General features: G+C 31.2%; 3 protein-coding genes across 3 annotated transcripts; 1 reads left to right on the forward strand and 2 right to left on the reverse strand.

Moving 5' to 3' along the window:
• Positions 1–15: 15 nt before the first annotated feature.
• On the reverse strand, positions 16–16,684 carry LOTGIDRAFT_229104 (hypothetical protein; the record flags this gene model as incomplete). Its single annotated transcript, XM_009062000.1, has 42 exons — positions 16–602; positions 706–824; positions 1,034–1,196; positions 1,435–1,570; positions 1,812–1,974; positions 2,178–2,261; positions 2,586–2,738; positions 3,160–3,246; positions 3,413–3,535; positions 3,899–4,062; positions 4,303–4,442; positions 4,617–4,765; positions 5,230–5,445; positions 5,575–5,728; positions 6,110–6,474; positions 6,663–6,801; positions 7,198–7,312; positions 7,533–7,590; positions 7,920–7,982; positions 8,282–8,457; positions 8,799–8,901; positions 9,202–9,323; positions 9,563–9,719; positions 10,071–10,142; positions 10,309–10,393; positions 10,604–10,901; positions 11,168–11,329; positions 11,645–11,734; positions 11,842–11,960; positions 12,104–12,175; positions 12,515–12,650; positions 12,800–12,848; positions 13,018–13,084; positions 13,391–13,491; positions 13,763–13,843; positions 14,058–14,211; positions 14,482–14,546; positions 14,692–14,789; positions 15,283–15,344; positions 15,767–15,870; positions 16,093–16,220; positions 16,627–16,684. The coding sequence occupies 42 exons, from the start codon at positions 16,682–16,684 to the stop codon at positions 515–517; spliced, it is 5,238 nt and encodes a 1,745-aa protein (XP_009060248.1). The 3' UTR covers positions 16–514.
• Positions 16,685–18,084: 1,400 nt separating this feature from the next.
• LOTGIDRAFT_154302 (hypothetical protein) lies at positions 18,085–23,479 on the forward strand (the record flags this gene model as incomplete). The annotated part of the gene is made up of 9 exons (XM_009062001.1): positions 18,085–18,202; positions 18,621–18,704; positions 19,117–19,205; positions 19,594–19,776; positions 20,109–20,246; positions 20,468–20,523; positions 20,696–20,832; positions 22,751–22,866; positions 23,312–23,479. 9 exons carry the CDS (start codon positions 18,085–18,087, stop codon positions 23,477–23,479), a joined length of 1,089 nt encoding a protein of 362 aa, XP_009060249.1.
• On the reverse strand, positions 23,342–26,128 carry LOTGIDRAFT_183210 (hypothetical protein). Its single transcript, XM_009062002.1, has 2 exons — positions 25,478–26,128; positions 23,342–25,053 (listed from the first exon to the last, which is right to left on the reverse strand). The coding sequence occupies exons 1-2, from the start codon at positions 25,612–25,614 to the stop codon at positions 24,945–24,947; spliced, it is 246 nt and encodes an 81-aa protein (XP_009060250.1). The 5' UTR covers positions 25,615–26,128; the 3' UTR covers positions 23,342–24,944.
• Between the last annotated feature and the right edge of the window lie 139 nt (positions 26,129–26,267).

Genomic DNA, 26,267 nt, shown 5'->3' on the forward strand with positions numbered 1-26,267 from the left:
ACACAACTACTCCCAAACTTTACATAAAGATTTAACATCTTTTAATATTTCTATACAAAACCAGATTCTCAGGCTCATTATAAAAATAACAATAATTTCACAACTAAGAAAAGAATAAACATTGAAGAGTTCGATTGGAACTCAACTCATATCTTATTTTGACAGCACATTATGAAACATTAACATACATCAATGATATCTTCATTTACAAAAGGTGTAAAGAAAATACTTCAGATCTTATTATTCAGCAGTTGTACAGGTATCTAAGGGTATCAGAATATCATCTTTTACTTACATTTGCATTAACACAGTGAACTAAAGTTTTACACTAAATTGAACCATATGGTTATGAAAAATTCAACACAAAACATAACAAGGAAAACAATAAAACAAAGAAAAGAATGATAAAATAGAGAGGAATGACTAGAACACCAGTTATTAGGAGATTTAGATCTATAATACTTAGACACCAAACAGCTATGTTAGCAATTTTTCCAAACAATAAAACAATAGTTTAAAGTAACTTTTCTTTCACTTCTTCCTCTTCACATATTACATCAGGTGTATCATCACTTCTTCCACCATTTAAAGCCATATCCAACCTATATAAAATCAATAAATTTAATTAGATCCACTATATTAAGCATTTATATATAAGATTCAAAAGGAGATAAAAACAACATCAAATAAGTTAAAAATACTTACAAATTTGAAGCTGGAGCAAACTTGGCCAAGCGTGCATTTACTAAAAACTGATGTGCTAACTGTAAGCCTTCTCCTTCCATTTTCATTAGAAACAGATCTATAGTGAGAGGTTCTGAAGACTGAAAAATAAAACAAATAAAATGGATAGAAGAGATCATCCATACCAGCAAATCCTAAATCTATACATTTAGCTTTTTTCATTTTCCATGTTATCTGAAACCTTTTACCTCTTAATCAACTGGAATAATGAGATAAAAGAAATCAGACTTTCAGTTCGACCACAAAATGTCTCACAATACTTTTTTTAAATTTCAAGAATGATCTATACCTTGACATCAGCTAAGAACTCCTGACCATCTAAAACTTGAGGTAATAATTTTAAACATTCAAAACTAAATGATGATTGACCATCTGGTGGAACTAAATCAGCTATATAACATCTCATGGCCTGCATAGGCAATTTCTGTAATTTCTTGGGTAAAACTCTCAATCTGAAAGGTTTACAGATGTGTTTTGTCAATTTCAAAACTTATGAAGTGAGATAACCATAAATGTATATCTTACTTAATTAGTTATGAATAAATGCCATAGCACCACTGAAAAACATTATCCTGAAACTTGTAGAATTGCATTTTATTTGCTCAAAACATTCTTGTTCTGGGTAATAATGTATATGACCTTTTAGGAGAAGATTTGAATTAAGCTTAAACTGGAAAGTATATGTTATACCTGTCTTTAGGAACATCTTCTGAGTTTCCATAATCAACAAAAAGGACTTTTACAAGATCACTCTCTTCATCTACTGTGATAACTAATGCTCTATACCAATAATCATCTATACTATACTGAGCTGAACAAATATTTCCTGTAAAAATAAAATCAAATAGTATATCTGGTCAAATATTTCTAGAAACACATGACTCAACACACAAAACTATTGAACATCACACAAGTATGGGCAAGCTTTCCAGTTTTTAGGTTGTTTGATTAGTTCAAATTCACTGTCACATACACAAAGCTATTTGAATAAAGTGAAAATGAAAAAAACAGAACAATTTGAAACAAAATATAATCCTGCACGTAAGATAAGATATTGAAGATCATACCAGGTTTGGGTAATGTGGTCCATACATGACTTTGAGGAGCTGACATATTGATATCTATGGATAGTCTTTGTAACTCTTCTAAACTATTATTAATCCTAGTGGCTTCTTCACGATACTCTTCTGTACCTTGATTAGCATCTAATGGTTTATGTTGACAATAAATCTAGAAAGTTTAATAATAAAGATATAAAGGTGTAAATAGTTTCTATCTGTCAAAAGTACGTTGGATCATACTAAAAGCATTTTTATTTGACTTCAGTTAATGTAAGTGATTATAAACACTGCATGAAGCCTATATAGTTATAGAACAGTAACATTATTAAAGAATATTGATGGCTGATTTTTTAATATCATTTTAGTACTTACCAGATTTGGAAGTTCAATATTTGTTACAGCTACTGGAAACTTGAAACCACACGAGAAAGGTTCAACAGTTTTTAATGTGGTTTCCTAAAATTAATAATAATATAAAGGTATAGATTAGGGCTAACGACCTAAGATTTGGAAATCTAGTTTACTTCTAGAAACTCCACAAAGTGGTTCTTGCAATTCAACTATCACTCGACATTGGTGAAGTCACTACCACAAAAACTATTAATAACATCAAAAGACCTTTGCAACATTGACATCATACAATGTTAAGTTTCAGTGAAATTGAAAAAGCCACCGACGTCTGACAGAAGATTCAAATGGTGCGAAAAATTAAATATCCTCTTTACAATTCCTTTGATAACAATAGCTGTGGCCAGCTGAATGATGCAATGTTGACTGTACCTGTAATATTTTAGTGACAGCTGTACTAATATTATACGCTGGAGTCATATCATCAATTATTTGTATACATTGTTTACTCAGTAATAAGTCAGTCAAATCTTGTCCATTAGTTAAATTGATGTTGACTAATAATTTCTCATCTTCAGTCACAGCCTAAAATAATCAACATAATAATCAAACTATCTAGCAAACTTTTCCAGAAAACCCATGAAAAATTCTCCACATGTATGAAGTGTAACTCAATTGAACTGGTAATTCTCAGTACTTTATCTAATTTGTAGCAGTCTATATAAATTTTATAGATATTTCATTCCGACTTTTAGACAGAAATCAAATGTGTTTGAATCATAAGTGTTTTTTAATGAGAGAGTAAATCAAGTCTGACAAGACAGTTTATAAGGATTAAACACTCAGAGTTAATGCAGTACCAAAACTCCCTAAAAGAAGAGAAATTGCATTTAATGTTCATGAAAAATAGTCCACTTCAATTGTGAGAATAAAGAGGTACAGGATACTATAAGAACCAGCTTTGTTAAAATAAATATCTATTCAAACTGTAAAATTTAGTATTTACCTGTTTATGTACAGTAACTTGATGTCCAACTAATTTATTATGTATAAATTCTAATGTTACAACTGGCCACTGTCCATTTTCACTGACCTACAATATAGATTTAGATTAATAATATAAACAATGCATTAAGCATCTCAATAACTCAAAACCATCACCTCTTAAACAAATTCAAATTTTCTGTTTATATGCCTGATTCCCATAGATCAGACAACTATAAAATATATTCAGTTCCAAAAAGTATTACAAAACTTACTGGAATAACATTATGGAGATAACATTGTAATGAATAGGATGGTTTTTTTAAACATTCTGGTATTGGTGGTCTGATACTGGAATAGGTCTGCCATGATGAATTACCATAATCAACAAATAACACCTGCAAGATCATTCAAATGTATGAATCAAGACGGTAGGATATTAGAAATGTTTCATGTTCAATATGAAAATCATAAGCCTTTCAAAGGATCATTAATACACAAGATAAATATATTTTTATAATGGGATAGAAGAAAATAACACTGTCTTTGGAGAGACACACTTGTTCGTCATTTTGTTTCCCCAATAATATAACAGTCACCATTTCTGTTTACAGAATGCCAAACAGCACTGTTTTAGATTGGGAACATTTTGCCTCTTTGGTCCATCTAAAACTTTCAGATTTTTTACATTAAATCTTCAGCACATCTTTTTTTTATATCTTAATTAGCCTCATTTTTACTAAATTTGTCAGAAGACTTACTTGAACCTTGTCATCTTCCATCTCTACAATAGAAGCTCTATACCAACATTCATCTAGTTCAAATAACGCAACACATGCTTGACCAATCTTCCAGTCACACACAACAGGTTCTACATCACTATATTTCTTGTGGATCATTTGAGTGAACTCATTCATTTCCTCTTCTGAAAAAATAAGAACATGACATGTATCATATTAATCAAGAAGCCTCAACTTTATATTCAATATTACATCATTGGAAATGAACACTGTTATGTTCCCTATGCCATAGTCTGTTTTCAAGAATTCTGAATATGGTAAACCTTAGAAATATCTAAACAGAACCTAAAAAAACATCTTGTTGCTCAAGAGTTTCCTGCTATGTGATCTTCGGACATCTGACTTATTTTCAAAATTTTATTTACCTTCATCACAGATTTGAGTATAAATAATACAATCATAATCAACAAATGTTGGTTCTACAATCAATGTATCATTATCAGGTATTGGATGTTTTTTATATGTATAGTACGGATTATCAACTTTAGGTTTTTTGGATGGTGATCTACAAAACAAAATCAGTCAAAGTTTAAGTAAAATGGGCTTCTATTGTAGAAAACATAATACAAGACATAATGAATCTGAATCTTTAATTTTACAAATTTGAGTACGAATTACCTGGAAAAATGACTAAGTAACAATCTAAACTAAAGACTGCATACAAAAAGGATTTCCTTACGTTTTAATTGGAATAGCTAGCCCTGCATCCACAATTTTTTCTATCAGGCCATAATATATTTTTCGTGAAGGTTCTAAAGCAGATTCAGGAACCTCTTCTTCTATTATTAAATCTATAGGTAGTCCTAAATCTTCTGACACAATATCACCCTATGGATATATATGAAACATTACTAGTTATACAGTATGTAACATCGATTCTGTCAAGAACATTTAAAAACATTTAACTGATGGCTCATATGACAGAAATGAAATTCCATTTTCTGTGCTATGAGAGTTGTATTAGCCTTATCAATTATATTTCCACACATAGCCTCAATAGGTTGTCTGCTATAAATTATGAAGAACTTTTTCTACATCTGCACTATAAACATGGGGAAAATCTGTTTTAACAATCTAAAGATATCATATACCAAGATCAAACCCTTAAGGTTAATGAGAAGACTTTAACTCTCTGGACCACAAACTACGTAAGGCATGAAACCAACCAATCAGATATATGACGCTTGGACAATAACAGAAATTCCCAAAATTACAGCTAAATGCCATTCAGTCAGTGGTGCCAGACTCATTAGGTTAGGTTTTTAAAAAAAAGACAGTACCAAATATCTTACCTGTTTTTTGATAAGGCATGTTTTATCCTTGATTTGATTTTCCATGAATTCACGAGCTGTTATGGACCATCTATGTCTATCAGTAGAACCAGCAGGATATAAGGAAGCTAAATGACACTTGACAGCAAAGCAACTCTTTCTTCTCCGTTCATTGTTCAAACTACGTAGATCATTAAAGCCACAATGATCTATATGACCATAATCTACTAGCTGCATCTATAAGTCGTAAAAAAAAAAATGAACCACTTTTTAAAAACATTAAAGTAATCACTGTGTTCAAATATAAATCACTAGTTCAGAACTTAACCAACTTTTCAAAATTTCTTGCTGATATAGAAGACGTACCTGATATAAGTTTTTATTTATCACATTTAATATTTTAGCTCTATACCACATATTGTCTTTAGAGTATTTACAGGCACAGAATTCATTTTTCCTCCAAACCTTTTCTCCCTTAAGGTCAGCTCTATCACAATCTGCTTGTAACTGGCTCATCAGACTACAAGACAAATACACAACATGAAAATGATGCAATTATATTTACTTTTAATTACTACTTTTCTGAAAGTCTTTGTATAAAATAAACCATGTAATGTGCAATGGGTCTAATTTTGACAAGAAATCTTTATTGATTCTACTTTTACCATTTCAATCTCAAACAGTAAGTACCTTTAGCATGCACAGTCCATAGCAGACAATTTCCTTAGCTTGTTTAACTAAATAACGTCATTTGTCTTATCATATCAGTATTCGAAACTTACCGCCAATCAAATTGCAAAAGCAAGAAAATCATTCTAATATGACTTGGTTGTGGTGTTAGACATATTATTATATAGAGAGACTAGTTGGAGTCAAGAATGTAAAATAAGATATAGCTTACTCTTTAAGTGCAGTGTCATGTTTCTTGGCAAGCTGTACATGGAAATTGGACGGAGAGACGTATGCACTAACAAACACTTCTAAATAAGTATCCGTGTTAGAACCATCTTTAGTTAGACTAGGTGAGGATTGTTCCGCTGCTTTCTGTACATTGACATGAAGTTTTTGAGCAACATTAGGTTTGGCTTTAGGTGAAGTTGATGTAGAGTATGGTGAAGATGAAATATAAGATGAAGAGTTGGTATTAGAAAAGGGGATAGAACAAGAGTTTGGTACAGTCAATGAAGATGGTTGATGAGTATTGGTTCTGAATTGTTTTGAAGGACTTGTGAGTGGTGAGTTAACTGGAGTTCGTTCGGGACTGACCTAAAATACAACAGAAAGACTTTGATCAATGTATGTACAATCATTGAGAAAGAAACAGTTTGTTTCCCACCAATATCTAGCTTCTAATATAAACAGATACAAACCAGACCACAACCATTGTTGATGTTTCAAGTTTGAACTGAATGAAAAGACTGAGATTACCCACGGCTCACAAATTGACAACATACCATTCTAGGAGTATTTGGACCAGTGGATGAATTTTCTACATATGGTGTATTTGATATGGTTTGATTTCCAGCATGATCATCACCAGTATTCTTAGTCTTACATTTTTTGTAAGGTTCAATTGCCTGAACACCAGTTGACCTGTAAGAAATATCTAAAGTGATAACTGATAGCTAAAAACTGGTATAACTTATAGGAAAAAATAATTTATTGCCTTTATGCATATACATTTAATTTGTGATGAACTTTAACATGAAAATCTATGCAATGCTCATAGAATATGTATAATCTATGCTAAGCCACTTAACAAAGTTTGCTGAACAAGCGATACCACAAATTTGTTTCTACTAGCCATTTATAATCCTTCAGCAAGATTAAGGAGATCATATTAAACAGTGTATCCAAATTTGGTGGCAGTACAGCATTTTCAGAGCATTTTCATTATTGACACATTGTGTACCATGAAACAATGGAATAATATTTTATATAATTGTGTTTAATTTTTTTTAAGCTGAATCTAAAATCACTAATACTTACCATACGCCAGTAGAGATAGCGTAACCTCTCTGTACTAACTGTGTGTTGATATTATCAGGTTGATAATCTTCTACTAATGGTGTTAATACAACATCAAACACATTGGCTGGTAGACCTTATCAAAAATATACATTAATAAATAAAATGATGTTTTTATGTCAGGCAATGTTCCATTGGGATAAAGTTGTAGGTAATCTATGATCATCAATCTATGAATAATAAGAATCATAACTGTACTGCATGGGAATGTACTTCATTTTACAAGTGAAATGTGGAAATGCAGACATAATGTCTGTCTATGATGTTGAAAATGTGCAATTCAAGTAATTTCTCACCGGTAATTTTCAAATGGAATTGTTTAAATAATACTGCATCTTTCCACCAATCTAATGCCTTAAAGAGATATATAAAAGTTTAGTTTGATTACATTGAATAAGAAACATATAATAACGAGGATCTAAATATGAAAGTTTTCTTTGGGTAAGACATGGATTTAGCCCAATGAACATAAGTCACATGCAATATGGATTTTTTCATGACATTGTCATTACCCTACTCCTTCATGATAGCAGGTATCTCTTAAGTTCAATGTTTGTAGCAGCAATGCTTTGTCTAACCTCAACTACTAACACTTGAGAACATAGTTGCAAAAATCTAAAAGTAGTAAAATATTTCAAAATAATTAGACATATAATAAGAAGTAAAATTAAGCTTTCACTAACCGCATTGGACCAGCCAAGTTTACTATCTATTGGTTCAATATCACATAATCTACAATATACTGCCTGAAATACAGCATTAAACATTCACACAAATATATCACTATTCCGAATTTTTGAAATATTAGAAGTCTAACATTTAACATCTCATCAAAGTAACATCATAATCAGTTTCTACATTACAATAATCTGACTATTTTGATTTATCCAATAAGGGGATATTTCTTTGATATTTTACAGTTAAAAAAAACATCTTGTATTTGATATAAACCTTTCTTGTTGTTAAAATAACCTTTTAATTACTCTCTCATCACTTTATGAACACAAAGAAAACTTCAATCAATTAATGTGTATATAATACTAACCTGTGGGGGCAATACTAGGAATGTATCTAATATTTTGCGTATATTCCAGTATGGTATACGATCAACATAACCATAATCTACATACTGTACATCTACCAACTTTCTACCTGGTATATTGATAACTCTAGCTCTATACCATTGATTATCTGATGTATATAGAGCGACACAGATCATACCTAAAATAGATTATAACACTCATAGTAATATACTTATATTTATCAACCATGAAATGTCCCATTGAAGTTTTAAGTTAGCTATGTGCCAAATGCAATGTCTTTCCATTAAGTTTAACTCAGTCTTAAACAATATAACATAACTAATTAAGCACTGACAATAGACAATCAAATGTAGGCAGTCTTCAAGGAACATGGTAAAGCCGGTCTCCATTAGTAGAAGTAAAGATTTTGGGCTGACTTTCATTTAGCTCCAGATATATTGTCAGACAGAAAATGAAAGATATTCAGTTCTCAAATCAGTTTGTTGGTAAACTAAGAAAACTTTATTAAGGATACTATACCTTTAACAGGACAATAAACAGTATAGAGATCACCACTATCTACATTATAGGTGTCCTGCATCTTAGCCATCATATTGGTTAAATATTTACATTCATCTCCTAACTATAATAATAAACAATGAATGTTTGTATGATTGATCACCCATCATAGACAGAACATTAAAAGGATTTAAAATTCAAAGGTTCTTAATTGTATTTGATCTGTCAAAAGGTAAATTCTTGACATTGAAATCCATGTACTGGATTTTACATTCTCTTTTACTGCCTCTTATTTGATTAAGGGAGACAGAAAGTATCATGTAGTGGCCAAGAACTATCTCTATCAATGATGCATCAATCAAAAGTTCCTGTTATCTGAGCTTCCTTGGTTTGCAAGACATAAAAATTATTTTGATATACTTACAGGCTGTACAAAGAAACTATGTGGTGTTTCAGGACTAGTTACACAAACATGGAATATATCAGTTTCTGTTTTAGGTTCTGGTGTTGTATAATTTCTACCAGCATTGGTTGAGGCAGGTAATACTACAAATACAAGATGGCCAGATAGTGAGAGGGTAATAGATATCACATGTCTGGAGAAATGAACTAAACTAAGAAATTTCATTTTCACTTTCAAATAATGCCACACTACAACTGGGATTGTGAACTCAGAGTCTGTAATGTTCATATATTTAATTGCCCATAAAGTCAGTGTAAAGTTAGTAAATCTTATGTATAGATGGTTTTAGAAATGAAACTAAGGATGTAGAATTAGACTGTACCTGGTTTTACTCCGATAGGTTCACTGTTATAACTAAAACAAGCCAATTCTAAAAATATCAAACTTTCTCGTAAAGATACAGGACTATCATCCATAATATCATTATGTGCTGGTTTATGTAAATCAACTTGTAATATACCATTAATTTCTCTTATAACCTGTAATATCAATTTCATTGTGTATGTACAAGTAGAAACAACTGACTGTTTATATACTTCATAATAAACACAATTGTAAATAGGGCAATATCGCATTGGAAGAATTCACACAAATTCGAGACTTGCAATAGCTGTATTTATTTCAAGTTCTCCTTTTCAACTTCTGGTCATTTTCAATATAAAACACCAACATCAAAATTTGACAGAAGTATTATTACAAATTACAACCATGACAATGTTCAAAAAATTATAGAATACTGGGTCCAAAGGTTTAATTGCAATGTTTTAATTTTATTTACCCAAGCTTGCAATTTTTGATTAAAATAACAAAACTTGTTAATTCTATCTTACATTCATATACATGACTCTACCATCTATCATCTTCTTGAAGGTTTGTGCTGCTTCTTTGGACCATACACCATTCTAAAAGTAATAATGGAAGAGAAATGATGATGCTTGTTGCTTGAAAAAAAATTAACTGTACAATATTCAAAAATTTAATTGTTAGTGTTAGTCCCAATGTTTCGTGTCCGTCAATAAATACAATGGTAATAATGAATAGAAAGCAAACAGATCTAATAAAACTTACATCACTAATTGGCTCAATATCATGTAAAGCACATTCTAACATAAATTGTGGTACTTTTAAAAATCTTTGTTGCATATGTCTTGTTCTGAAAGAAACAGATTAATCTATATTGTTGTAGATCTATCTAATGTAGTTTAACATGACATATATAGAATTCTCTTGATCAAATCTAATTAATTTTTCCCTGTATAAAATCATTCAAAGTTTGTCACATATAATCAGTAAATAAATCTGTATTGAAGCAAAATGATTTGTATCACGTTTTCTTAAGAATACAGCCAAGCCTATCTCTTACCTGCTAATTGGAATGACTTCATGATTACCATAATCAAAAAATAATACTTCTGCTTGTTCTTCATTTGTTTGCAATTTATCTTTTTTCTTTTTCCTATTTTTAGTTTTATTTTGATTGTCATAGTCTATGGTACTTGATGTTTCACTGTCTTGTGTGGTAGATTGTGTATCTCTGTCAGAAGTTGAAGTAGTAATTGTATTTGATGTTGTGTCTTGTGAAGATTTTGGGGGAATCACAACTAAAACACGAGCTCTGTACCATTTTTTATCAGCACTGTATTGAGCTAATACTAAATCACCTGTTAATATTTAAAATATTTAAAATCATATATCATGTTTGTAGCAGTATTAGCAGCCAAGCCATCTGTGAAATAAGAAATCAGTAGCACCATTTTCACAAGACATTATTAAGTTATTTTGATTTTGATTTTGAAATGGAAATCATTTTATCGAATCTTTAAACTGAGAAGGGTCCATTAAAGATCATTTTGCTTTGAACTTATGACCTCAGTTTCAATGAGCAAGTCATATTACTGATGTAACTAAACAGAAATACAATTCATACCTTCTTCAACATGTGCTGGAATGTCTGATTCTTTTGCCAAACTTCGGCACCAAATATTCATATTTTTAATCAAATTGTTTAATTTTGCTTGATCTGTTTTCTTCTGACAATAAAATTTAGCGGGACTCTTGATATGTGTTACATAAACTTGTTCACAATGACCTAAATACATGTAAAATGAAAAGAAACTTATCACTATTAGATAGTTTACCATTTTACATTTAAAAAAAATCCACCTTTTCTCTTAAGAAGGACAACATTAGGACTTCATTTCATTTATAAAATGAATTCCTGAAACCAACAATAAGTCAATGATAAGGATATTAGTTTCCTAAAGGAAAGTTCTTCTTCTTATGTTCTTACAGATTCGAGTTATAAGAGCATTTACATGTTTTTAGAGATATCAGGATAGCCTAGTAAAAGCCAAATGTATATATTGGTAAATATTGAACTAAAAAGTCAGAATTCTAGAATTACCTGGATATTTAGCTCTATAGCTTTGCTTTTCCATAAGAAATGTTTTCTTATTCTTTTTCTGGACATCATCTTCTAAATCACTCCTTTCATCTGAAATACCGGTTAACACTTATTTGATACTTACAGGACAGTGACAGTGGAGAGACTAATTCATCGTTGGTTTTCAAATATGTTCAAGCAATACAATAAACATTTACCTTCAACAATAACATCTTCACTACTATTAACTGTATCAGTATAGCTAGAATGACTAATAGAACTGTGACTATCAGAATCATCCGTATCAGGTATATCAACAATAGTCTGTAAACTAAACCTGAAATTATAAAATACTATAACTATCCGATTCATTTATGTCAACTACTTTGCCTGTACAATAAATAATTTTTCTATTAAATAGAATCCCCTTACTTTGAAATAATGTACATTAATTATTTTATTAAAAAATCTGGTACAAACCTGGAAGACACAGAACCTTCAATACTACCATGTTGATTAATAAGACTTTCAATAGGTTCACCACTGTTCCATCTGATATAATAGAAAATATATGTTAACACTTAAACCATAGGAAAAAGGTTTTGAAAATGTAAGTCAATTAAATCAGGAAAGTTTTATTCTGCAATTCCTAATTTTTTAGAAATCAAAAATTCACTACTTTAAGGTTTTACTACTACTGTAGCTTTTGAAAATAAATAACTGTTGTAAAAAATATTGCATAGGAGAGATCGGCCATGATGTCAAAGTGGTTTTTGTATCACATGATGCAGTTGAAAGAGTCATACCAATTGTCCTACACAAGTCATGCATGTGTTCTAAGCTAAGATGATTTCTCCTATTTAAAGTCAAGTATTAAGTATCTGTACTTACTTGATGCTGTCTGTTGTATCTGTTATATTTTGTTTTACAGCCGTACAAGGTATAGTTCTAGCTCGTAATAAGTGATCTAATATTTCTTTAGCATTCAGTACAGTTTCATTATTATTGTTTAATATTCTCTGGGCAGCTGAAATATAACCAGGTAACCAAATAATTGCTTGAATTCTTTGATAAATCACATATTTTTTTGTCTTAACATTTTTTTTTTTCAAAAGTGCTTTCCTTAATAGTATTATGTATTAAATATTTAGAAATAAATAAGAAAGAAAGATATACCTTTAATAGCTGCTTCGAGTCGTCTCTTTTCTTCATGTAAATCAGATTTCTGTAAACAAAGAAAAGGACATTCATAATGTAAGCTATATAAATCCTTGGCTTAAAATTTCTTATATATACAGTGTGGTCTATTACACCTTCCATTTAAAACTAATTCTGCATCATATATATGCAAGCAATATACGGCTATGGATAAAAGAATATCTACTAATTCTTACCTTATACAAGACAGGTAATAAGGAATCATTAAATTTATCATATACTTCTTTGATTAAGTGGTGTTCTCTACAATATTGTAAATGATTCCAACTGTTAATAAGTACATTAAGTCTCTTTCCAAAAACATATAATGCCATGAAATTTCCTTTTAAGCAGGGAATTAAATCTCTTGATTTTGAAAATGAGATGTTTCATAATCCTTGGCTTACTTGAATTAAACTTAAAAAAAAAGGCTTTGATTACTAACACGTAGGACGTAAAAAACTCCATTCATTTCATTTCATTTTGATAACTAACACACAGTAACATAGTTTTAGATACAGAATATTTCAGTGTTCTATTATTGTATAAATCTTCAAATCAAAATACTACCTTGCTTGCATTGTTCCATGTAATGACATAAAATGAGCTCTGATTTCTTCTATCACAGAAGTTGTTTCTGCTTTAAAATTTGGGGAGAAATCATTAAATGACTGAAAAGGTATAAAGCAACAATTAAAATATGAGTAGAAAACTTTTGTAGAATTCTTGATTATCTAATTTGTAAATCTATAAATTCATATGCTTTGATTGATAAATTTTGAAAGTCCAAACATTTTGTGATTTCAGTATTTTGAAAATAGTCATGTATTTTTATGCTATTTGTTTAATCAATTCATCTGAATGCAAACTGCAAATTTCATCTATTTTAAAGATTCTTTCAAATATGTAGAAAAAAATAGAATTTAAAATCACTTTCTTTACCTGTTCAGTTTTTTTCAGTTTTTTGACAACATAATTAGCTGTCTGTAATGCTGGTTCCATTTCAGCCAATACACCTTTATTCTAAGTATTAGAAAATAACATGTCATAATTAACAACAAAGATTAAAGATAATAGTGCAGCAAAGGTCATTAGAAATGGTGAGGCAGAGAACTTGAGTAATTTCACAATAACGGTTATATTTTAATACATTTAATAAATAACTGTAATATAGTTAACTATTTTATAACTATCTAGAATCATGTAATATAAGGTATGTATTGTGAACCTTAGTTACCTTGTCTTCCATAGAGGATATAGAATGTCCTTTATGAGCTCCCATAATTACACAGCGAGAACAGATTGGTGTTAAATCATCTTCACAATAGTATTCTATAGGTCTATTATCATGATCTGTACATACAGGAGCAACTTCTTCTTTAATGATTACACTAAAGTAAACAAATATATAACTAAAAAATCAAGAGTCAGTGAAGTTTCATATCATATATAAGCTACTTGAAAGCCATGAGACAGAGAGTAAATTGAAAGAGGTTTACTATTGATAACAAAGAAAGGTAACCAGGCATGGTTACATCATACACTTACTGCCAGCTTTATTTCAATAAGGATTTCTTTTACTTTTTTTTATAGTTTTGGTGGCATTGTGGCTTTAAGAATGTGTACGCAGCCATTTTATAAAAAATACAGAAATTTCTTACCTTTCTGTTCCATCTGATATTTCTAATGCTTGATGGTGTCGTAATGAATTATATCCAGAATGTACCTGATAAAATAATCAAAATAACTAGTTTAGACATACATAAATAATCAACAAATTCAATGCAACTATCATGCTAAATTGCTGAAATAGTATTGTGAATCAAGATATTATCTCAAACTTATCCAAAATCTTTTTAAATAATACTTACTTTAGTAAAACACAATCCACAATAATAGCTATCACATTTAACACATCTACATGTTGCTTTATTTAAATTACATTCTTGACATAGTAACTTCTCACCATCTACGATAGATAAAAAACTTAAGTAGCAATAGTCAAAACATTTATTGACGTAGCAAATTTACAATAAGGTCTGTAATGAAATTGTAACATAAGAAATTGCATTTTACAAATTGTATATATATGTTTTTCAATAATATTAATGAATCTTGAAAAGTAAGGGCTAATGTTTATAAGCCAACCTGATAAATCTTATCTTGGTTTGTCTGGTTTCTCAAAATTTATTGACCTTACATAAAAATATTTCTTTGTGTTAATCTGCTTTAAAAATACACATGCAGTTTCTGTCAGTTAGGTTAGACAACATTATTTTTTGACAAGGTTTTTCAAAGGATTCGAAGTGTTTCAACCTATGAAGATAATTTTGATAAAGATGACAAACACCTCTATAAGTATGAGGTCAAATATTATGATCATAACTTTGATACTTTATGAGAAATCCTAATATGAAAAGTGTCTAATTTTTTCTGAGCTACCAAATTCTATTTAAACTTACATTTTCTATCAAATCTTTTTAATGTAGAAGAACCACCAGCTGGGATAAGACGACTCAGTTCCCTAAATAAAAACAGATTTATATATCATCTTTAATCAATCTTTATAATATTTACAGTACTCACATCAACTTATTTTTAATTATTTAACAGTTTATGGCAATTATCTAAATTTCTTACATTATTTTTCCACATCATTAAGCTGATATCATGAAAGTTAAAGATGTGTATAACATATTAAGATGATGCTCTATTCAACACTATGACTTAACTACATTTAATCATATTTCATCAGGTAAAGAGCTATACAGAATAGCATTTTCGAGATTTATTTGTTAAAATTTGAAAGAACAAATTTTCACTCTTCGTGTTTGATATTTTAAAATTTCAAAATGTTCAAAAATACTTGACAAGAATTTTGTGAAAAGACATGGGAGAGTATATCACCATCTAAATATGTGAACATTTGGAAATCTGACTACTTACTGATCTAATAATGTTCTTTGATTACAAAATAATAGACCAATTATATAATAATTTGGTGTTAAAGCTTTGAACATTGGCACATCTTCTGGTATATTTGTTATAACCTGCAAAATTAATGTTGACAAAAGTAATTTGTTGCCATTGTCTTTAAGATGGAAACTGAACTTCATGTAATGTAATGATGTTGGTATTTAAATCATTAAGACCATTAGGTGGTTCACTACCTTAATTTGACAATAAAACAGCCAGTTGAAAATCATTCCACTGAGCAATTTCAAGGTGCATAGGAATATCATAAAACAGTAAATCTAGATGGTAAATCTTACCTTACATTGTGGACATGGAATAGTTGTTTTGTCATCACGACCAGCTAACTTTACAACACATATTTCACAAAATGTATGACCGCAATTTAATAATATAGGTTGTTTACTAGACTTGTAACGAGAATTATCTGTAACAAAGATCAAAGCACAATAGGAAGTTGTTTAAATTTCAATATGACTTTTATTATTTGATTCTATAGACCTATCAGATCTATATGAATTTGTTCCATTATTTTTAAGATCATTGCCATTGGATTGCAACTTCATTAAATTAGTACTGTTTTGACTAAGAAGGTATTTGGGTTGATGTACATACAAAAAGTATGAGAATTGAAAAGTATTCATGCAAAACCTTCAATCCAACTGAACTCCCTACACTCACAACCACTCATTAAAATTTACACCTCACTGACAGTGTCAAATTAGCAGAGGCTGGAATAGATGTTTCGGACTATGAGTATGAGAAGAGCAGAGTTGATCTTGATGGAACAGATAAAATGAAAAAAAGCGTATGAAAAACATTAAGTCAGTCACCTCTATGTGTAGCAGTGTAAAATCCAGTACACTTCGGACAAGTCGGGCACTTCTGCATCTTAATAGAGCTTTCTAACTTTTCATTGACGTAAAGGAAATTCAGAGTTTCGATATCATAGAGAATTTTGTGACATCAGCCATATTACCATGTGCCAATATATTGTATTTGATTGGCTAATATCATCCAGTTAAAATACATCGTTTTCCTGTCGTTCAGCAAAATCTTTCAAGGTGAAATAGGTATATACAGTTCTATTAAAGGCTATATTAAGCTTTTGGGATCATGTCATTAATTTCTTCTACTTGTAGTGTGATTTTCTAAGATTAAAACTAATGGAAATTAAATGACTAAATGATAATAAAATTAGTTTTTGTCTGATATGTTTTGTGAAGGGAAGAGTTATGTCCCATTTGATATCCTTATGAATGTTTTTTGTAGTTAAAGCTATCATGCTGTAATGAGGTGAAAATTAATTGTTAAAAAAAAAGTTAAGACTGGCTGTCTGCCATTTTTATTATCTATCAGTCTCCATATTTTTTTAAGAAATATTGCCACCACACACCCATTTTAAAAGTAAGCTACATCAATCAATTGATACTCAGATGTCAAATTAATTATCACCACTCACAGTGAACCCAACCAACCTCGAATTTACCCAACCTTGACTATTGACTTAAAGGTACAGATGGGCCACTGGAATTTTTAGCTGAGCTAATCAGTAATAGAATTTTAATGATTGCCTTTATAGTGACTTATATAGTGACTAGAAATCATCATATCCACTTCTCTCTCCTACCATGTATAAACTCGGAAAAATATACATTCCAATCTAATTAATCCACCATAAAAAGATATTACACATATACTTCCACATTATAAATATATAGGGCATGCTCACATAATATAAATATAAATTGTTATTTAGTGGCAGGTTAGCTGTAGCCCAATGTAATAGAATATTAGAATTTGAATGTTGTCATCTTTTGTAATGCATGGTAAACAATGTCAACCAAACAGTAGGTTAAGATAAATTGTGTATATATCTGAAATCAAACATTGGAGATGGTGAATCACTGTACATCAAGAATTTAAAGATTTCCAAACTCATAAACCTACAGCTTAAATAACGGAACACAATTTTATGGCCTCATTTCACCTGATGATGACAATGTAGATTGTTGAAACGTTGTGTGCAATAAAACTAAGGAGTAGTGTACCATAAAATCACGTTCTGTTATTTAATGTGATCTCTACCCCTAAATGTCGCTTAAGGATTATAAACCTATACCCTGATCTTATTTAAAATCTATATTAAATCATTCTTAATCTTGTGTGGATAAAAGCAACAAAGCAAGATTTAGGTTTATGAGTTTGAATATATTTTTTCATAGATGAATAGATGTATTAAACTATTGAATTGGTCTACGAGTATTGTTAATGTTAGGAGAGTGAGAAAGATGTCTATGATAGATTTTAGAAGTGACACTGTCACCAAACCAACCAAAGAAATGTATGAGGCAATGGTATCTTCACCATTAGGAGATCATGTTAATAATGAAGATCCAACTGTCAATAGTAAGATGTACTTCTGAACCATTTATTCCAGAACATGGCATTTAAATTTGGTCTTGTTATTGTTAATTTCACGATATGCATTTATGCAAGAAGCATCAGTGAGGTTTCTATAAAGCATTAGGTGGAGGGGCTGAGTGGAGGCGACATAATTGTAGAGGGGAGCAGGGGCAATAGCACTTAATGGTTTGAAATTAAAAATTGGCGGGCAAACAGTGGCAAGCCAAATTTCTGGGGGGTTTGGGCGCAGGGCCTGGAAATGCCACTGAAAAGCATTCAGATTGACCATTTCATTTTATTTAAATTGTTACAGAAAAATTATTTTTTTGGTATTTTGTTAATTATTAATTTATAGTTTATGTCAACCATTTGTATTCCTTTGCTAATTTTATTATCTAGAATTGATATTAATATTTTGTAGAATTACAAGAAAGATGTGCTCAGTTATTTGGTAAAGAAGCTGCATTATTTGTACCAACAGGAACAATGGCCAATTTGATTTCAAGTAGGTTGATATTTGATGGTGTGTGTATGAATACAGTATAATTTTTATATCAAACTCTTAATGAAGAATTAAATGTAAGGCAAATGGTGAAAAAAATTTGATCGGTTTTTGGAATGTTAAGATAAAATGAAATTCATTAAACAAGTATTTCTCCTGTTGATGATAATTGGCTCAACAAAACCCAGATATTATTAAAAATGTGGAGACAGGATTCACTTTTTAAATATTATACTGACTATGACATATAGTTTCTTATTAAACTATAAAACTGAGTGTCAAGACTATCAAGGTATTAATCCCCAGGGACCATCTGGAACAAGCCTTGCTCTGTTTTAATGGACTGTTGTTAATGGACAGTGGTATTACAAGAGAATAAACTATCATATTATTTTGTAAATATTTTCTTCTGTAGTAATGGTACACTGTGAATCCAGGTTTCAAGAAGTAATTATTGGTAGCAAAAGTCATATTGTATATTATGAAGTTGGTAATGCTGGACATGTGAGTTTTTGGTGACTTTATTTTTGTCTTGTGAAATTGTTAATAAAAATGAAATTTGATAATTAAGAATCAAATAAGAATGTAACTGTCAGTGACGGACAAAAATAAATGTGCATTGTAGAAAAATAGGATTCCAAATATTTTGTTTGTTGTCTGGTAAAGTTTCCAGAATTCCAGAATTGATATCAATCATAAAATTGATTAATTGTGCCTTTTTGATATTTATTAAAAGGCCCCTGTTTGACCTTTCTCTACAAAATCTCAGACAAAAATATTAAAATGTTTTTTTGGAGAAATCACTTGGCAAATTTAGAATACTCACAGAGCCTTTCTAAAAAATTTATTAGAAATAAACAAAGCTAGTATCATATATTTTATTGTCTTCTAGCTAGCAGGTGTACAGTTAAGATCAGTAGAAAATAAAGATGATGGAACATTTGATTTAGATGAAGTTTCCAGTTTAATAAGAGATAAAAACGACGTACATTATCCCTCCACAAGATTAATTTGTGTAGAAAATACACATAATAAATGTGGCGGAAAAGTTTTACCCTTAGAATTTCTAAAACAGGTATTACTCTTTTTTTTTCTTTTTAGCCAAAATTATAATATGCATGCTTTGGAACTGAAATAATAGAGTTTTGACGCTAGGAATACTCCCTCTATTGACATAAATGTAAAACCACATATTTACTACGAGAGTAAGGACTTAGTGATAATTCCTGCTTATAGACCCGCACTTCTGTAAGTTTTTCCTTTTATACCCTAGAATATTGAAAATAAAGTGTACAACTTATGGTTATGTGTTGAAAGAACCCAATATGCACATATAGCTTACCTTTGCTCAACTAGAGTTTATGTGAATTCTACTTCTATTTATAAGAAAGATTTATCTTATTTAAGGTTCGAAAATTAGCTGATGAAAACGATATTAAAGTTCATATGGATGGTGCTAGATTATTAAATGCTGCTGTCTATTTGAAGGTTTCACCTGCAGAAATTGTACAATATGTGGACTCAGTTACACTTTGTTTTTCCAAGGTATGAAATATTTAGATTCTTTAATTTTAGGATTAAAGGATTTTAACGAGAGGTTAGGTATCAGAGACTTTCTGAAATATATATGATTGAGTATGTAAGTATGTCTCATGATTATTTTCCAGTGATTAATAGCAGTGCATAGATTTCATTAATTTTGATTATTACTAGAATTTGTGGTTCTTTACATTGTTTAGCACTGTGTGTATTTCTGTATGTTTCAGGGTTTATGTGCACCAGCAGGGTCTGTTGTAGCTGGTAGTAAAGAATTCATTGATAGGTAGGTAAGTTAGTAATGGGGTGTGATGTTTATTTGCATTGATGAAATGGGTGGACCGTTTTGGGGAGCAATCAATTTTTCCCTTGCCCCCCTATAGCTACAGGTCTGGGGTTCCTGATTGCAACAATAAAATAAGTATATATTACATTTAAAAGAGTTTTTTGAATTATAGATCTAAATGGATGTGTAAAGCACTTGGTGGTACAATGAGACAAGTTGGTGTTTTAGCAGGTCCAGCATTAGTTAGTTTAGATACTATATATCCTCGGTTACATGAAGATCATGAAAAGGCTTTACAGATAGCTAAAGGTGATTTTATGTTTCATAAGGGGAAATATTGTTTGATGTTTGTTGTCAGTATGAGTTGTAGAATAGCATACTTTCTGATACATGTTCCTTTTAATGTTGTTTAAAGAGTTCCTTCTGCATTTGAAAATCCTAACAATAATAAACTAGTGTCCAAAAGAAACGATACCGACTTATTTTCAAAATTGTTTTTTTACTAAGTGAATTGTCTAATATGAAAACATGCCAATTCGTATTGCACATCCCAAACACAGCATAGTCGATAAAAATAACGGGAACACGTGATCACTTCCGGGAAAAAACGTAAATTTCATGAAAGTGACATTTCCCTCTCTAGCATGTTCTGCACGTGCATAAAAACTGTATAAAACGGCTGATCAGACACGTTGATATCACAGCAACAAAAAGAACACAAGATATGCCACGTTTGACAGCCATCGAGAGAGAGAGAGCCGTTGGAATGGTGCAACAAGGAGCGACACACGTCGACGTCGCCAGAAGGTTGGGCTGCGCACGCATCATTATCACCAGGTTGATGCAGCGGTTACGTCAGACAGGTCAGACGTCAGACAGGCCCAGGAGTGGAAGACCACGAGTAACCACGCCCCGTGAAGATCGTTACATTCGGGTATTACACCTGAGGAAACGCAACGTAACAGCGACGTCCACGGCGGCTACAGCACTGGGACACAGGATCAGTCGACAGACCGTCTACAGGAGACTACGGCAGTATGGTATCCGGCCACGTCATCCCTACCGCAGACCGCTCCTGACGCCTCGACACCGGAACAACAGACTGATCTGGGCCAGGCGAGTTCGACGTTGGCAACGGCGGGACTAGGCACGTGTTATGTTCTCTGATGAGAGCAGATTCCTCATCTTCAAAAACGATGGACGGCAGCTTGTATACCGACGATTTGGTGAACGTTTGGCGCCTAACTGTATCCAACAGGTCCGGCTGTTTGGTGGTGGAGGGTTAATGGTTTGGGGTGGCATATGTGGTGACGTCAAAACGAGGCTTGTCGTAATTCGTGGAAACCTGAATGCAGAGCGTTATATTGATGACATCCTACGGCCTGTTGTGGTGCCCTTTATTCAGCAACAGCCTCGTGGACTCATTTTCCAACATGACAATGCAAGGCCACACACAGCAAGATTGACACAGAACTTCCTTGCCAACGCCAACGTACAGGTTTTGCCATGGCCCGCATGTTCACCGGACATGAATCCCATCGAGCACTTATGGGACCACCTCGATCGGCAAATCCGACGTCGCCGTGTGCCTCCAGTCAACATCCAGGACTTGGAACGATGTCTCCTCGAGGAGTGGCAACGCATCACTCCCAACGTCATCATACGTTTGACGGCATCAGTCCGTAGGCGTGTTCTGGCATGTATTGATGCTCACGGTGGACATACCCGCTACTGACTTGACTTTGTGACGTGTGGTGTGACATTTCCCGTTGTTTCTGTGATCAGTGCTCTAACGAAATGTTCTTTTTTCGACCCCACCCATCTTTAAAGGCTTGTCATATTGGTTGTACAGATTTTATTGAAATGAAATTTTTGTACAGATGTTGTGAAAGGATTTCTCAAAAGCATAACACCAATCCTAAACTTCTGCATTGTTTAGTTTTTCTTTTATGTCGTTGCAAACAGGTGGTATCGTTTCTTTTGGACACTAGTTTACATTATCTGTGAGTTCAGTAATCAAATTGTTACCTATTAAATAATCAGAAGTGGTACAGTATATAAAATCCCATGAATTTTTGTTGTGAAAACATTGTGATAGTGACTTCAGTAATAGTTATCAAAGGACCATGTAATATGTGTGTATTTTCACCTGTCATAGCAAGTTTCCTAAGAGTTATCAAATTAAATTAAATACTGTACGTATATGTAATATTTCTGTATTTTTCAGCTATTAAAAACTGTGGTAATGATATGATAACAACTAGTGATGTTCACACTAATATAGTCATTATTAATATTAGTAATATCATCACAGCTGAACAGTTCTGTCACAGATTACTACAGGTAGAACAATGTTATTAATTAATTGCCTTCACACTGTGATGTATTGCATACCTTTTGCATGAAGCAATATTGATATCATTGTATCTGTGCTATCAGTGTATTTTTATTTGCAAGCTCCTGAATGTTGACTAAAAATACTCTCATCTTGATATATCCTTTTCTTGCTAATAATCAAGGATAGATATTGCGACATTAACAATCATAAATAAAAGGGATACAGTTAGCTATGAAAGCGGATAGCATCAACTATATGGCCTAACTTAACATATCAATGGGAAATAATAAATTAATATCACTGATCAAATCACTGCACATTAACCAGATAAATATGACCTACTCAAAATCTAATTTGAGATTTCTAGTTGGAAATGCTTAGCACAGATAGCTAGATTAACAAAGCTAAATCCTAAGTTATTATCCTTTGAAAGTTTTTTTATTTTTGTAGGTCCCAGAGAAAGAATTAGAAAAACTTGGTGAAAGTATTCGACCAGAGATGTGGCCATTTACAAAACAATCGGTAAGATTAGTGGTACATCAAGGTATATCTCAAACAGATCTAGATAAGACTATTATTAAATTCCAATATGTAATACAGGAATTAGTCAATAAATAATCTACCTGTGCCAATTTAGTTTGCTTTAATTGTACCAGTATCTGTCTATAAGCAGGATCCTGAAATAAAACTGTTAATTTGGGTTTCCTTTCTAATGACCAACTGTCTGATTACAATTGTTGGCAAATCAATTTCAGTTTATAATTAACTCATCTTAAATCAATTAAAACTATTGTTACAATTTAAAAGAATTCTATCTCTATCTGTATTGCTATAAACAATTGGACATGGGTGAGATATTGAGAGTAGAATAAATACAGCCAAATTGGTGTGAAGAAAATTTATATTTAAAATTGAGAAAACATCACAGCAGGACATGTTATGATCAGTTAAAAACAGATCTACAGGAATAAAAAAGAAATTCATTAACATCAAGCTCATTGAAATATTTTAACTAAGTCATGATAGTTTCAAACCTTTTAAAGCTCATAAATCATGGAATCTTACCAGTACCTCTAACCAGGATGCACAAGATAAGAGGTTACCAACAGTGAAATTACTTTTTAGGCATATTAGCATAGGTCTATTCACAAATTTTATATTTCACAATTGACATGAACTAAATCAAATTTTTCCTAATAATTGCTCTTTGGAAAACTGATTCATATCTATTGCTTGATATGCTCTCTTAATTGTATTTTGAACAGATCAATTTGAATTTATAAAGCTAATATTGGGAATTGATTCAGTTTCAAAATTCATAAGTCAAGGCAAGTATTGTGACAGTTACAAAATTAAGCACAATTACATTTATAACAGAGTGAAGATACTATGCAAATTCTCTAGGCCATTTCAAAACATACATTATATAAGGTGCACATTATTTCAAGTATCATTAAACTTTGCTAAATAAAGTCATTAATGAAATGATAAATAATTTTTTTTTTTAGCATCGAAAAGTATATTTGATTTTGAGTTTTGTATCAAAATGTTTTTTAAATCATAAAATAATCAAAAAAATTCAAAACTTTCAAAAAAAAAAATTGCATTTTTCATATCAAATGAACAATTAAAAAATTCTTGATGAGAGAAATAAAATATTATTTTTGAAGGAGTTTGGCATAAAACTAAAATTATAAGGAAATATGAAAATCAGGTCTATTAGATGTATAATATGTTATAAATAGAAAAAAATATTATATATTATAAAAAAAATGGTTTGGTCAGCTTTCAAAAAACATAGTTATCAACTCTTACATCAAAACTTCAAGGCGTACTTAAACAGCAGTTTTAATTGATTACCTTTTGAAACATCACAAATATTAGAAAAAAATTTCAGTCTATGAATATATCAAATGGTGAGGGTTTTAGCCTTGAAATTTTGCACTTTTTTAGGGATGCATCACTACTCAGAATATATAAAGTTTTAAATAAATACATTATACAAAATTCAAAAGCGTTTTTATTTTTAATGCCAAATATATTAATAGAAAAATTATCAAGTGATAGCATCCCTAACACACCCTTACATTCTACTGTATCTTGAAATGGTTTGACGACAGTTAGGACAACTGTGGATCACATCTTTACAGGCATCAACACAAAATGGTATCAAACAACATCCAAATCCAAGTCTGAAAGAAAGGTGGATTCAGCGATTTAAAATTTCTCTACATTATAAAAGCATTGTACATGTACCGGTAGCAATTTTCAGATTATTAACTGTTTATAGTTTTTACCTTTGATTTAGTAGTAAAACATGAAAATTTTCTTGAATTGAATACTGTATAGAAGTAATGATGAGGGTTTATATGTGGTATATATATTTGATTTAGGGAATTGGGTATCTAGAAATATAATTCTAAATAAGTCAAAGTAGCTTGCAGCTTTGTTTGAAGTAGAATTTTTGGTAGAGCAGCAACCATTTCAACCATCAAATATTGATCTTTTAGTCAAACATTTCTTCCAGATCTCATCCTTCAAGGCAATTAATAATTTCACCAGGTTGGTTAACTTCTTCATAATTCAAAATATAACTTTAAATTTAAAATAACTTACCCAACAAAGCACAGAACAACGCAAATTATCCAAGCCAGAGTTCCAGTCTCATAATGAGTAGCTGTCACTATCTCAGCTTGACAATGTGGACATTTTGTATGTACTGGTGATTCTCTGAACTGTTGAATCACAGTCATAGTTGGTTGGGTAACCACTACCGTATTTCCATAGTTTTGTTGTTGACCGTAACCCTGAGGTGGTCCATAGCCTTGTGGTGGGTATCCGCCTTGTGGTGGGTATCCGCCTTGTGGTGGGTATCCGCCTTGAGGAGGATATCCAGATTGAGCTAAAAGACAAAATATTTAAGAATTAAACAATGCATCATTTTAAGATCAATAAATTCCACTGCCAACTGCATAAATTTGTTGTTGTAAATTCCAGAAGTGTATGTCACATCATGAGACATGCAGATCTACTAAACAGACTCTTTAGAATGTCTCAAATGAGCTAATAACTGCTTGAGAAGAATTGTTTTTCCTGTGACTGATTTGAATGTTTAAGTTGATGACTGTAGGTAGTAATAAGGAGATTCATTGTTGCCTAAAAATCTTATTTACCAGCTGACAATTTCCGAGGCAATTATGACATATGTCATAATATTAGTAATAAATGCTCATGAGAATGTTAATAACTCCCTTAAAGTCTTAGGTGATATCATGTTTTGTTCAATTTAAGAAGAATCAAACCTATTTTATTTCTGAAAAGTGTTAGATAGCTGAAATTGAGAAACAAATGATAGATAAATTGATGTGAATATTCCACACACAAACAAAATATTTTAATTTCAATG

This window comes from Lottia gigantea (genome assembly GCF_000327385.1).
Source record: "Lottia gigantea unplaced genomic scaffold LOTGIsca_5, whole genome shotgun sequence".
NCBI classification, from domain to species: domain Eukaryota; kingdom Metazoa; phylum Mollusca; class Gastropoda; family Lottiidae; genus Lottia; species Lottia gigantea.

Bases quoted from the DNA above. Each gene is read 5' to 3' on its own strand.
- LOTGIDRAFT_183210 (XM_009062002.1), bottom strand. From the start codon at position 25,614: ATGACTGTGATTCAACAGTTCAGAGAATCACCAGTACATACAAAATGT. The intron at 25,054-25,477 runs GTAAGTTATTTT...CCTTTCTTTCAG, and splicing joins GTTGTTCTGTGCTTTGTTGG to ACTTGGATTTGGATGTTGTT.